The following is a 15,103-nucleotide window of genomic DNA, read 5'->3' on the forward strand; positions in this document are numbered from 1 at the left end:
GGTCCATAACAAGGTATGTCATCTATATAGGTGATAATCCAATTTCTTGGCAATCCAAGAAACAAAGTTCAGTGTCTAGGAGTTCCACTAAAGTTGAACACAAGTCTTTAGCTCATGCTGCGGCCGATATAGCTTGGATAAGGATGATATTGAGAGATCTTTGCATTGTGCTTCCAATCCTCCATTGCTGCTATGTGATAATCAATTTGTTCTTGCTCGTAGTCTAAATCTTGTTCAACATTTCAGAATTAAGCATTTGGAAATAGATTTTCATTTTGTTTGAGAACACGAGTGCAGAAAGGAGATTTGCTAGTTCAATATGTTCCAACCAAGGATCAAGTTACATATATCTTAACTAAGGGTCTTCATAGACCAGATTTTGTTCGACACTGTAACAATCTTAATCTAGGATATCCCAGTTAAGATTGAAAGGGGAGTATTGGACACACATAAGCAATTGCCACATCAACAATTGCTTATGTCGGTTTACATTTGTATTGCAATTATATAAAGCATTTCTCTCTCTTCATAGTCGGTGAAGTTTGTAACAAGTAGAAATGCAGTTATATGAGATAAGATCTTTTAGCCCTTTTCTTACTCTCTAAGCTTCTTCTCCAAGCTTTGATTTGTTTTTTACATTCCATAAATCTGTGGATTACAGTGTTGCTAATAATATGCTCCAATCAAATTGACCATTACTTGATCATAAAGAGTTGTAATCACTGTCATTTGAGTAGAATCCTTCATTTTACTTCCCTGGTGATTGGACTGTCCATCAACTCTGGACTTTGAGTTTAAACCGGTCCTAGAAAGTCCTACCCCAACTCGAAAACAAAAAAAAACAAAAAAAAAAGAACAATTATATGAACAATTATGCAAATCTAATAAGTTTGGTCCAATGATCTATATGTTCACCAAATATTTGTCAGAAAACATTCCTGAAGTTTTATGTTCAGTTAATCATCCACTAACGACCATTATTTGACTCCAAGATATATTAAGGTGGAACGTCCATGTTCAACCCTAATTCATGGTTGTACTTGTAATACTATTAAGACTAAGCTCAAAAAAAAAAGAACATTATAGTCCAGTTTCACTTACATACATCAACATCTCACCAGAAAATTGTAAGAATATATAAATATATCTTGTTATATTTGCTTAGCCTTGACACATTGCTGCAAATACAATCCAAGCAATATTATCAAATTGGTCCATTGCTGAAAATAAAAGATTACTATTTGGGTCAATTGTCATACCAGACCAGGACCACCCAACTCAAAATGTATTGCTTTCAGCAAACCACCAGGAAAGTGCAATTTTCACAGACTCCTAATGCTGAACAAGAAAAAAAAAATTAAACAATGAAAATTGTTTCTCACCCACCACTCTCATCACGAAGCTTCAAAAGGGAGAAACCAGAGACTCCTCCCACATGCACCAAATAGCTAGCTAGAATATTTTTGCAATGAATCAAATGGCCAAAAAGCAGAAAATTGTGCTTGTTCCCACAAAAACATGGAATATCCGAAGCAGCTTGCATTCCCTCATTGCAATCCTTGTGACTACTGTACTAGTTGCAGCTGTTTATCTAACCCTAGATGGTGGACTGCAATTGTTGTATCAAGATTATTGTCATATAACAACCACACTGGAAACTTCAGCAGCAGCCGCAGCTGGGGAAAACCCTAAATTGCCAAGCAGCAGCAGATGCAATTTGTTTTCAGGGAAATGGGTTTTCGACAACCAGTCTTATCCTCTGTACAAGGAGAAACAGTGCACTTATATGTCAGACCAATTGGCTTGTGAGAAGTTTGGGAGAAAAGACTTGAGCTATCAGAACTGGAGGTGGCAGCCTCACCAATGCGACCTCCCTAGGTCTCTCTCTCTCTCTCTCTCCCTCTTCTTATTATTCTGATAAGAACTTCGCTGCACCTGGGATGCCCCAGAGACAACATTCTTATAACCCAATAAAACACATGATAATGCATGATTAACTTACAACAGGGATTCCAAGTGCAGGGAAGTTTCGATCTCCCTAAATTTTTCTTTAATTTAAAATATGGATTTTTACGTGTGTATAATTTTTTCGTTTTCTTGGGCAGCTGGATAATGAGATTGTAATTTTAAATGGCTGTTTTTTGAGTTTTGTGGGATTGTGTTCATGTAAAATTACATAAGCTAGGTTCAACGCGACAGCGTTGCTTGAGAGGCTGAGGAATAAGAGGCTTGTGTTTGTTGGGGACTCGTTGAATAGAGGTCAATGGGTTTCTATGGTATGCCTGGTTGACTCAGCCATCAGTCCAAAGCTCAAATCCATGCAGACAAAATTCAATGGCTCCTTGCACATCTTCAAGGCCACTGTGAGTTTTCTTTTCTTTTCTCTTCTCTAATTGTAACCCATTTATTTGGGCTTGGCTTGGTGTTTCTTTATTTGGGCTTTGTTTGGTATTTCTTTTAGTTTGGCTTATGTGTAATTGGCAAACTTAAGCTCAAACAATAGTAGTTAACGTCAGTCGCCCACATACATGCGTTAACTATTCGTATTATTGATCATGTGTAGCGTCCAATCAACAACCAAAAACTCCCACACGGAAAACCTTTGTATAATACATTACACTGACAATAGTAGCTAAAACTGAATATTGACGATTTCTAATCATTGACAAGTGTAGCTTGGATCCAATCAGCTGTTAGAAATTGTCCACGCAAAATCCTTGACATGATATGTGTTACATTGATAATAGTAGCTAATGTCAATCGCCTATGCATATGTGTTGATCACTTATGATAATTTGATCATGTATAGCTTGCATACCATCAATGGTAAAAAATCAACCACACGAAAACCTTGAAATAATATGTTATTGAACTGTTAATCAAGATCAAGGTATAAAATATCGATGATATCGGAAATATCGGTAATTCAAAAACATGGAAATTTGGATGGAAATATCAGGATATTATTAATATTCATAAAAATTGAATAAAAACCACGGAAATTGTAAGAAAAACTTGGAAATTTTTATTAAAACTTTGCAGGATGTTTATTTAGTAAATTATCTATTAGTTTATCAAACAAAAATTGGAATGAAATGCATTGCATGATGGATTTAACTGATTTAAGTTAATTATATAGCGAGCTGGCAAATATTGTGAGTGTAGAAAATATGTAGTAATTAATGAAAGAAGTTTAAACACACTATAATCATTTATATATAATGAATTAGTACAATATTTTGCACTTCATACATTACATGGTAAGATACATGAGTGACTTAGTACCACATAGAGTTCCTATCAAGGTCTGAAATATCAATGATATCGGAAATATCGGTAGTCCAAAAACACGGAAATTTCGATGAAAATATTAGAATAATATCGATATTTTAAACCTTGATCAAGATCAACCTATTTAAACACGATTCATCTGAAAACACAACATACTAGTTCAGAAGAATACACAATACTTAGCCAAAACCCAAATAAGATAACATTTCCATTGCACGTATTTCACCAACTTAGAAATAGATTAACAAAGAAGCAGAACCTTCTGCTGTCAGAATCCTTAGCTTGTCATGTTTTCTTTGTTTCATAGCTGTCAGAATCCAATATTATAATTCTGATCAAACTAACTAATCTTTGTTTCAATCAATGTGATTAAATTAAGGAATACAATGCCACAGTTGAGTTCTACTGGGCCCCATTGTTGGTGGAGTCAAACTCCGATGACCCAGTGAACCACCGATTGCCAGATCGGATTGTAAGAGTGCAGGCAATTGAAAAACATGCAAGGCACTGGACGGACGCCGACTTTCTTGTTTTCAATTCATATCTTTGGTGGAGAAGGGATCAAATGAATGTCTTGTAAGTAAAGTTTCTAAATACCAAAATTTTTTGGTGCTTCAAAGTATTTTATATTTCAACATTTTAATCATTAGATATCGGTTATTTTATTTTTTACTCTCAAAATATGAAATACCCCAGAGTTATTGAAAAAATCTTGAGTAATATTAATACAAGATTAGGTAGAAGTTATTTTTTTGGATACAAATATTAGGTAGACGTTAGATAGAACTACTTATTAGACTTTGCGATTAAATTTTAATTTAATTATTGTGAGTTTTGTTTTTGGCAATGATTGAAGGTGGGGATCTTCTGAGAGCTCAGACGCGATATACAAAGATGTCGAGATGTTTAGGGTTTATGAGATGGCTCTACAGACGTGGTCGGATTGGTTGGAGGTCCATGTCAATCGAACCAAGACGAAATTGTTTTTTGTTAGCATGTCACCCACTCACCAAAGGTATCAATATGGTTTTTCCATTGAATATTACTATCAGTGTCACGTTTTTGGACCATATTGATTTTGAAAATATTTATAAAATATAGCATCAACGTCGTCGCACTTGAGATTAGTGGTCTAAAAATGAGACTCATTTAGCCTTTTTTTCCCTATTTGTTTCTTAACGTAATACATACAAATAGAACATGAAACAACTTGTAAAGAAAAAACATATATAGAATTTTGTAGTTTTTACAAAGCTTTAATGAAAAATATATAACACGTTTTAGTGTAAAACGTGTCTCTTTGGTTAAAAAATTTAGGCTAAATAGCCAAAATGGTCATTGAGATTTGCATAACTTATCACTTTTGTCCTCAACATTTCAAATCAATAAAAGTGGTCCCTGAGATTGTCCATCATCCATCATTTTGGTCATTCCGTTAAGAACTCCGTTAAGTGTCCCGGAGCTCTTGGCCGGAAGTTTGGGCAATTTTCAAAGCTGTATAACTCAATCGTTTCTTAACCAAATTTGATCCATAATATATCAAAAACGTTCATAACTTCTTCAATACTCAACGAAATCAAATGATTCAAAAACGAAAATCATACTTCTCGACGAGACGAAGAGAATGGTACCTTTTTCGATGGCTAAATCGTCATGGTTTGGGCGGAAAACTGCTCGAAAGTGGTTTAAAATTTTATATCCTATTTTCCAAATTTTAATTAAAAAATAGAACTATAAGACACTAAGCAAACAATAAGCTTTACATAAGCTACGGTTTAGTGTTTCTTTAGTGTCCCTCTAGATCTACTTTTTTATTATTGAAACATTGTCTTCAATTCTGTTTGTGCATATTCTCTATTTGTATGCCTAAATAAATTTATGATTACGTCATATTTGTTAGTCTAATGGTATTTATCTTTCCTCTTAATGTCAAAAGACGTCCCAAATTAGAACCTCTACTCCTAACCCTAACAAAAAATAAATATACATGCAGTGCTAAAGAATGGGGTGGGGAAAGTGGTGAGAATTGCTACAAAGAAACAAAGCCAATCACTGAGGAGGGATATTGGGGAAATGGATCAGATCCCAAAATGCTACGTTTAGTTGAGAATGCCCTAGATGGACTGAAAGTAAGAGGTTTGGATGTTCAAATGCTCAACATAACACAACTCTCAGAATACAGGAAAGAAGGGCATCCATCAATTTACAGGAAGCAATGGGAGCCTCTGACTGAAGAACAAGCATCAAACCCTAGCACTTTTGCAGATTGCATACACTGGTGCCTCCCTGGAGTGCCTGACGTGTGGAATGAGATTCTCTATGCTTACATTTTCCAACAATGATAAGTTCAGTTTGGAAATAATAAGGTTCCAAACAGATCAAAACTTGTACCTTTTTTTTAAACGAATTAGTAAAAACCACGAATTGTGAATTAGGATTGAATGCAATAGTTGATGTGTTGAACACATCAAACCCATTGCCGCCCCACAGAATGTGTAGGATGAGTTTTTATTGGGTGTTAAAAGTACTTTTTTTTTTTTAGCTATATCTTTCATCACGTGACAAAATTGTACAACAAAATTTCCTCATAAATCGTTTAGGTTAATTTCATTGACGTGGGTTTTAAAGGAGACTATGATGTGGGTTTAAATTGCATGACAATGAACAATGTTGGTGTACTTACCAAAGGAAGATACAGGCATTTATGGGTTTCTTAACAATGATTTCAATGTCCAAAGCCTAACAAAGCCGAAGGGTTTCGCTCAACTTAACCCTTTATGTTGTCATTTACCTTGTTTACTGAATGTACTTTATAATTTCCCAAAAGAAAAAAAGGTAAAAGTATGAATTAAGAAATTTGGCTTCAAAGAATTCTCGGTATATTTCGCTCTTTGTATCTTATAAATCATCCAATATGAAATTGAGAGAGTATCTACCCCCGGTTGCACGCTAAAATCCATAGGGAATAAAAGACCTATTATTTTAAGGGTCATTTGATAACTATTTCGTTTATTATTTTTTATTTTTTTAAACTGAAATCTTGTATGGTAATCACTTTCAATTTCAAAAAAAAAATGAAAACTAAAAATTAATTTCTTGAGTTTTCAAAATTTGGCCTTGAGTTTTCAATTGTTGGTTTTTTGAAAAATCAAAAACTAAAAACGAAATAGTTATTAAACGGTCCATGTAAAATGCATAGTTTCCTGACTAGGAAACCAAAAGAAATAATTAGAGCAATGGTCCCTTAACTTTAACTCAATTGAAATTTTGATTCCTAAACTAAAAATTCATGAATATGTGTCTGGAATTTGTAATCATATGGACCAATTGTGCTTTTAGTTAGCTCTAATAGAATTTTCGTCCATTTTTTACCCATTTAAAAATGCTTATAACCTTCTAATCCTTTTCACAGACCAATACTCACAGAATTTTATTGTGAGAAATTCCAATTGAAGCAAAATTCAAGAGCATTGCTCTAATTTTCTCTCTCAAAAGACAAACCACAATCATATAGAAGCTGATTAAAGTATTGATTTAAAGAAAAAGCTGATTAAAGTATTCATTAAAAAAAAGATTCCGGTCTAAGTGACATCATGTAATGTGAATTTCCAACAAGTCATAAAGTAAAGAGCAGACTAGTTCAACTTTAAAAATCCCAATTCCACATACGACAAATCCAGCGGATGATTTTACCAACAGGAGTCCAACTAGTAAATTATTAGCTCCTTATTAATAACGAAACAATTAATTTTCTATTAACCCGCACGATTATTCATTAGTTTTCTTCTTCGTCTTCTTACCTGCCGCCCTCTCAGTCTCACTCTTTGGACAACGACTCCATCATTTCATACAGTCTCTGTCCCTTTTCATGCGATAATGATTGAACAAATTCGAACCCCCTTTTGATTTTTATTTCCCTTTCAATTCTTCGGTCAATTAATTTCCCGAACCAAGCAAAAAGTCTTAATCTTTTTCACGATGCAGCAGTGGCAGAGGTGGAAGTGGAACAAGAAGAAAACCCATGTTCCTGCGCTGGTGTTCTTCTTCTTTCTGTTCATAGTTTTCTCGAATCTCCACAGCCAACGCAGAATTCTGCAAATTCAAGAGAGCCCTGATCGCGTTTATCACCGTCAAGATTCAGTCACTTTTGTAAAGCCAAATCTTTTCACCCAGCAAAACCATGCTCCAGGTAAGGCAGTGTTTGGTTCTGCTAAACAAGCTTTCTGGGTTTTGTTTTTCTGCATTTCTTGAATCTTAATCTGAATTCTTGATCGATTTCTTTACTGGGTTTTTAAATTTAGTGGTTCTTCTTTGCTTTGGCGAAGTGGGTTTAAGTTGGTTTTTGTGAAATTTCAGAGGTTTTGGATAGATTCAGTACATGCAACTCCACCAGAGAGTACAGTGGCCAGAAAATTCTGTGGACTGACCGGACGCCGGAGTACGGTCACCGGAGAGAGAGTTTGGAGAGGTGTGATGTGTTTTCCGGCAAATGGGTGTTTGATAATGCGTCGTATCCGCTGTACAAGGAGTCGGAGTGCCCTTACATGTCGGACCAGTTGGCCTGTCACAAGCATGGGAGGCCTGATTTGGGGTACCAGTACTGGAGATGGCAACCCCACAATTGCAACTTGAAGAGGTAAAGAGGTGTTTTGTTGTTTGGGATTGGAAATTATAATCCCACATTGTCTTTTCAATTGTTTTATACAGTATAATTGGAAAAAGCACTTAGTTCCGATTCGGTTTAAAGCAACTTCTAGTTCAATATACTTGAATCCTTGAACTGGAATTTGTTTTGCTCTTAATAAACTCATTGGAAAAATTGTAGACTTTGACTTGTAGGACAAGTGTGGTATTTTTGGTTGTTTGAGAATGGAAAGGTTGAATTTCCTTTTAATTTAATGTATGGTTTTATTGAAATTGTTTCTTTTTCTGTATAGATGGAATGTGACTGAAATGTGGGAGAAGTTGAGAGGCAAAAGGCTAATGTTTGTAGGGGATTCATTAAACCGAGGGCAATGGATATCAATGGTCTGTTTGTTACAATCTGTGATTCCTTCAGATAGGAGATCAATGTCACCGAACGCTGAACTTACTATTTTCAAAGCAGAGGTAAACAGAGTTTTCAATCTGGGAGAAAACTAATTGGGGTTGGTACAACTATGTACAATGCATTAGGCTGTTCTCTTATGACTAAGAGAAAATTTTGGAGTTTTGATCAAAGAATATCCTTAGGAAACAATTGAAAGTTGGTAATAATTGTCGTCATGAAACATTCGATTTTAGTTTTGACTTAAATTTTCAGTAGAATCAGTGGCGAGAGTGGAAGAAATTTGGGTGCGGTTCCCTGCAGTAGGTGAGTGCATAAATTGAATTTGTGTCATTTTCAGGAATATAATGCAACAGTGGAATTTCTCTGGGCTCCGCTTCTTGTAGAATCTAATTCTGATGATCCGGTGAATCACCGAACATCCGATCGGATAATCCGACCAGATTCAGTTCTTAAGCATGCATCAATATGGGAGAATGCTGATATATTGATATTCAATTCCTACCTGTGGTGGAGACAAGGCCCGGTTAAGCTGCTGTGAGTATAATCGCGATACTATCCGGGTTTCAGTTTAGAAAGAACTGAGTTATATAGAAATTTGAATTGGTATCTAAATTGATCTGACTTTGAATTCATACAGATGGAGCGCGGAAGCAAACGGTGTTTGTGAAGAAGTAGACGGCCTTGGAGCCATGGAGTTGGCCATGGGGGCTTGGGCAGACTGGGCTTCTAAGGTCAATCCCCTCAAGAAGCAGGTCTTCTTCGTCACAATGTCTCCTACACATCTCTGGTTAGCATCTTGCCCTTCTATATATTCTTTGATACCACATTGGCTGTTATTTCTATAAAAATTTCAATTTTTGTAATAAATATAGGCTTCTTGTTACTTGAATGGAGACGGTCAACTAGGCATTTCAAGGCACACACAGTCACGTCTGGACTTCTTGCTATATGCAATAGTATGCAAAAATCTAATTCTCTAAAGATTTAGAGGTTCTCCACGGGGTTAGACCTGTCAAAGATACTTGACCACAAAACATCCTTTCCTTTTTTTGTTTAATTAAAACAACAATGTCACTTCCACCCAGCCTTATGTGTTTAACTTCGACTGGAAAAGAACAAGGAGAAAGCCGAAGAACCTCATTTTGATTAAAACAACAATGTCACTCCAAGCGCTCTGATAATGCAAACCTCATCAACTGAGTTTAATTGAATAAATTCAATTCATGTATGAATAACTCCTAGTTACTTAAGTCCAAGCTCATTTTACAAAGAAAGTCAACCCTTGAACCAAACGCTCGAATAATTGTACATTTGAATAACAACCGTGCTTACTTTTTCTAAGAAGTTTTCTCAATGTAAGTAGATGCCTTCTAATTTTTTTTTCTCGTGACTATTTTTGGCTTTGATCTCTATACACCACCTATATATCAACACTTCTTTCTAAATATGTTGGGGCAACCTATCCTTCAGATTTTGGAAATTGTTCGAAATTCAATTATATTTGTATCCTCGTACTGCGGACAACGTTAGTTGATGACCTGTGTATACAAAATCGTCGTACTAACCTAGTTCTAGTTGTACAGAGGACAATTTCATCATTTTTGGAAATTTCTTATATGACCTGCATGTATCTAATACGTAATTTCCTGAATTTTTAGGAGTCGAGAATGGAAACAAGAAAGTGAAGGTAATTGTTACAGTGAGAAATCCCCCATTGACTTGGAGGGCTACTGGGGAAGTGGTTCTGACCTGCCTACCATGAGCATGGTGGAGACGGTCCTCAGCAAGTTGAGTTCCAAGGTTTCTGTCATCAACATTACGCAATTATCGGAGTACCGGAAAGATGGTCACCCTTCCATTTACCGCAAATTCTGGGAGCCACTGAAGCCAGAACAATTGTCTAAGCCCACAAGTTACTCGGATTGCATACACTGGTGCTTGCCTGGTGTACCTGACGTATGGAACGAGTTGCTATTCCAATTCTTGTAAACGAACGTATAATTTTTTCGAGGCAATCTTAGTGGTTTCATACAACAGATTGCCTTGTCTTCTCAGCTCATGAGCATTGCGAACCGGACCAGCAACCGTCAATGCTGTTGTTACGTAATTCGATTCTTCGAAAATATAGTGCTTGTATTCACTTTGTACAGAGAGCTTAAGGGGAGGGATCCCCATTTTTTGAAAAAAATGGGGATTAGGTGTGGGGTCAACTTCACATCAATTTTCAACGATCCGAACCGTCTATTTTGTTAGTCTCGATTCATAGATCATCCTTGCAAAAATTCAATTCAATCCGAAACCATTTGCCTATTTAGTTATCAATATCAAATTTCCTATTTTCTTATATAACAAAGTATTCGTTCATTTCCTTGAACCCAATTAGATGTCTTAAACATTTCCAATTTAGTTAATATTTTGCAAGGATGATCTATGAATCGAGACTAACAAAATAGACGGTTTGGATCGTTGAAATTAGATGTGAAGTGGGCCCCACACCTAATCCCTATTTTTTTCAAAAAATGGGGATCCCTCCCCTTAAACTCTTTGTCACTTTGTATATCCTTTGTTCTTGCAATATTACATCCATGCTTGCTGGGAATTATGATGTTAATTTTTGTTACTTTTGTCATCATACATGAATCTGGGTTGGGATTTGGCCCAATCCAAATAAGTTTAAGACCTAATGGTAAGTCCACATTGACACAGGCTCATGACCCGTAAACTGATAAAGGGAAATGATTTTTGTACTCGTTATTCGACGCATTTCTTTTTTGGGAATTTTAACGAAAAAATTCTGGTATTATTTATTTTAACAAAAAATCATAATTTTACACTAAAAATCCAATCCAGATATTATTCACTTTACCATTTATCTTGTCCTTATCGTTAAAACTCAAAATTTTCAAAACATTTTCATTAGTTTTCCTTTCTTTTTTCTCTCTAGCGTTTGTATTAAATAAATCGAACCAGATAATTAGGCGACAAATAAAAGGAGAGGATTAGAGCAAAATGAGAAAATAAGAGTGTGAAATCGGTACACTGATAAAGGGGAGAAATTTTTCATTGTGACAGGAATACGAATGGTACACTACGTGTTTTTATGTAAGTGGTAAGAAATTTTATTTTTTACGTTATTAATTTTTTAACATACAAATCTTACCATTTGTATAATGACACATGGTATACCACCTCATGTGTCGCTCACACTGAAAAATTTCTCAATAAAGGAAGCATTCATAGTATTTGATCAGCACTGACTCTGAGCAACTTGAGTTGAATGCAGATGGAACGGTTTCCAAAGTAAACTGGAGAGAGTCAGATGTGTGCTGTAGCTGCTGTAAGGGAGATAGCTACAAGGCCTTTTATGGCTTTATGAAGGGTTTGTAATCTCAATTCATTAATTGTTCATTTTGAATAATGAAAAAAATTCATAATTTAATCTGTATACATAATCATTAGTAAACTATACGTATAGGTAGATTTTGATGTTTTTGTGCCTACAATAGTTTAATGACGTTTCATCTATACTTTGTGATGGGGACGAATCAAATTGAGGACAAGTTGGATTGAGAAAAAGTCAGAATTCGGATTCTTATTGAAGTTGTTTACTACACTATTTAGATTTGGAGTATGAATGACACTGATTATATACAAGTTGTTTACTAATCCGTCGTGAATTAAAATTGAAACAATTTTCATAATTTGCCATCATCATTACCCATTGAGCGATACTTTTGACCTAATCAATACACTTGGTTCGTTATGTGGTGTAGCACCACTTCAAGGGTTTATGACACAATTTGGTTAGTATTTATAAATATTTCTACTTAAATACGCTTTCATACCTAAAATTTGAAAAATTACTACAAATTCAGAACTTTTTACTATGTACCGCAACATGATGTGAACTGGATTTAGACCGTTGAATTCTTTAGATTCCTTAACCCAACAAAAAAAGAACCAATTTTAACTTTATTTCTCTAGTGCTAAAACTTCTGTGAATTTAAGGTACAGTATTCTTTACTATGAAGTTAGTACACAGCTCATCAGTGTCTATATATACCATATGCATATACCTGTAATACGTTGGGGCCATTGGCTTTTGCGACTGCATGATTGCAATGCATTGCCTGCAGGGCCAGAGGCAGGATCAGTAGAGCCATTAACATCGCCCATTCATCACTTGACAATTGACATCAAGATAGGGTGCCTGATCCGGTTATGCCGTTGGCTGCATTACTCACGCCACGACAACAACACTGTGTACAACTATATTATAATATAATTGAACATGAGTGGTATCCCACCCACGATATATTCCTGGCAGAGGAATCCCTTATCCACAGATGGTAGCGTATTTGTGATCCATGAGTTATACTGTACGCTAAAGTAGAATTTGTAAACTAAAATACATTCGTGTAAATTCAAACTCAGACTCGTAACTCGTTGCTTGCTTTCTAGTAGACAAACCCCAAGTTGAGAGAAGTTTTTTTTTCATGTGTTCCTCTACTTATATAATGACATATGATGAAAGTACCTGTGTTTCAGACATACTGAAAAATCTCTCATCTGCATGAACTCATTGTAACCTCGCCGTTTGATGTCAATTCATATGCTTATATTATAAAACATTGTGCAAAAATCATGAGGTGTTAGAGAGTCTATGAAAAAGTTGTATTTTTAAGAGAGTTCCTTAGAGTTTTTCTTAATATAGAGCAAGGTTCTAAAAGAGCTAGGCGCTAGTCGGACTGCAGGCTAGGGCCTAGCAGCTAGGCGGGGGACTGAGGCGGATTAGGCGAATTTAAGTGAACTTATTACATTTCATATAAATAAGTGTATGCTTATACTCAAAACATTCATAATAGTGTTAGGATACATAAATTACAAAATAAAATGACATATATATTATAAAATATTAGAACATAATGAAAATATGAGGAATAAGCATATAATATATGTTCATTTAAGTATTCAAAAGTCTCGTACAATTTATTGAAAAAAAATAAAATGCAAAATGAAAGTTATCGATTTCTATTTAAGTGAAAGTCGCAACCTAGGAGAATGCTTAAGCGGGTTTGGGCAGGTTAGGCAGGCACGTGGTCAGTCTAGGCATGATGCCTAAGCAGGTCTAAGCATCATTTTTTTTATTTCAAACGCCTAGGAATTTATCGGGGGCTAACAAGCTACCTAGCGCTGTCTAGTGTTACACTTATAATATATTTGTACCATCACATGTATCATGTCACTAACAAAGATAGAGTCTATAAACATATGTAGATCTCATTTCTTTCTATTATAAAAATAATACAAATAGGCTATAAGAACAACATTTTTGGTATATTGTGCCAAAGAAAAAGATGCGTCTGGGGCTGATTCGAATGGGCGGCAACAGAAATCTTGGGGGTGTGGGGGCTACGATATGATGATCACATTTATGCACAGTAAGGGCCCTGATCTCGTGGTTTGACTTTTTGACTCGTTTGGGGTCATTTGGTTTGTCCGTTCCGCCGTGGAAGAAAGATCGATGATATCACTATTTACGGGATCAAGCAAAAGATTGTCCTACCATATTACTCTCTCTCTCTCTCTCTCTCTCTCTCTCTCTCTCTGTGGGTATACTTTCAACGTGTGCCAGTTGCCTTGTCAAAGACTCTGCACGTATGGAATTAACAAGTTTTGTTAGTTTTAATCACGTTTTGATTTATCTTAGTTAACTCACCTCGAAGAATGATGATCAAATTTGTCTCGTTTATGATTATGATTAGAGAAGAAAAATGCTATGGTTAATCAATTACACTCACACCAATTATTGGCCATTGATGCAAGTGACTTTTTTTACCATAAAAGTCGTTCATGTACAACTCCGTAATTATCGCTAGCATAATTCGTATCTGAATAGTTTGTTAGTGAGACAATGGTATTAAGATAAGGTCAAATGTTGATTTAGGAATACGGTGAACTATATGGGAGTAAGACATAATCATGAACTTACCGAAAAACAATAAAACAAAAGAAACAATGTCGGTAAATGAGAAGTTAGCATCAATCATGTACGCGTTTTCCTAAATGATTGGGCATTAAGGTCTTTATGGTGACTGTAAACTCAAGTATTTCAATCGTGTTAACTCAATACAAACATGAATCTAATTCTAATAGCCGGATCATGAGCTTGATCTGTATGGCCCCAGTTTCCCACATTGATAGCCGATCAATGGTCCTGAGATGGCCACCACAACCACTGTTTTCCACACTAACACGAGCTCACTCGCATAAAACTCATCATTTTACTGACAAACTCATGGGCCTAATGATTTGTTTAAGACAACCCTTATAACGAGAGGGACACTTGTAACTTAATTAGGAGCAGATTATTGCAATTTGCATAAAAAATAATAAGCTAATGATGATATGGTAAGGATGAAAGTGGGACACGTGGTGAAAAGGGTTTAATTAGCTCAAATTAGAAGAGAAAAACATGTTTTAATCTTACCGTTTTTGTTTGGTCCAATCAAAAACTAGAAGGTGAGAGGTATCTTTCAGTTGTATCGCATTAGATAAGGGAGGAGGAGTAATTAGAAGAAAATTAGCATAATTAAGATCAAATGTACTCTTCTCATAAGCTCACATTGTGTGCAGAATCTAATCTAGCACAAAAGGACGTTTAAAACACAAAAAAAGTTGTCAAATAAGTAGATACGTATCTCCCTAGTGGTCAAGTCCCAACCCCCAAATCCAACTAACCAATGACCAAATGCTTGTAAG

The 15,103-nt window shown here is 35.5% G+C and overlaps 2 protein-coding genes across 2 annotated transcripts; both read left to right on the forward strand.

Moving 5' to 3' along the window:
• Positions 1-1,324: 1,324 nt before the first annotated feature.
• On the forward strand, positions 1,325-5,901 carry LOC103430539 (protein trichome birefringence-like 34). The gene is made up of 5 exons (XM_029089697.2): positions 1,325-1,878; positions 2,186-2,363; positions 3,671-3,867; positions 4,148-4,306; positions 5,285-5,901. Exons 1-5 carry the CDS (start codon positions 1,469-1,471, stop codon positions 5,631-5,633), a joined length of 1,293 nt encoding a protein of 430 aa, XP_028945530.1. The 5' UTR covers positions 1,325-1,468; the 3' UTR covers positions 5,634-5,901.
• Positions 5,902-6,960: 1,059 nt separating this feature from the next.
• LOC114819948 (protein trichome birefringence-like 35) lies at positions 6,961-10,488 on the forward strand. Its single transcript, XM_029089698.2, has 6 exons — positions 6,961-7,480; positions 7,648-7,927; positions 8,229-8,400; positions 8,679-8,875; positions 8,979-9,128; positions 10,000-10,488. Exons 1-6 carry the CDS (start codon positions 7,270-7,272, stop codon positions 10,328-10,330), a joined length of 1,341 nt encoding a protein of 446 aa, XP_028945531.1. The 5' UTR covers positions 6,961-7,269; the 3' UTR covers positions 10,331-10,488.
• Positions 10,489-15,103: the final 4,615 nt, after the last annotated feature.

This window comes from Malus domestica, chromosome 12, assembly GCF_042453785.1.
Source record: "Malus domestica chromosome 12, GDT2T_hap1".
NCBI lineage: Eukaryota > Viridiplantae > Streptophyta > Magnoliopsida > Rosales > Rosaceae > Malus > Malus domestica.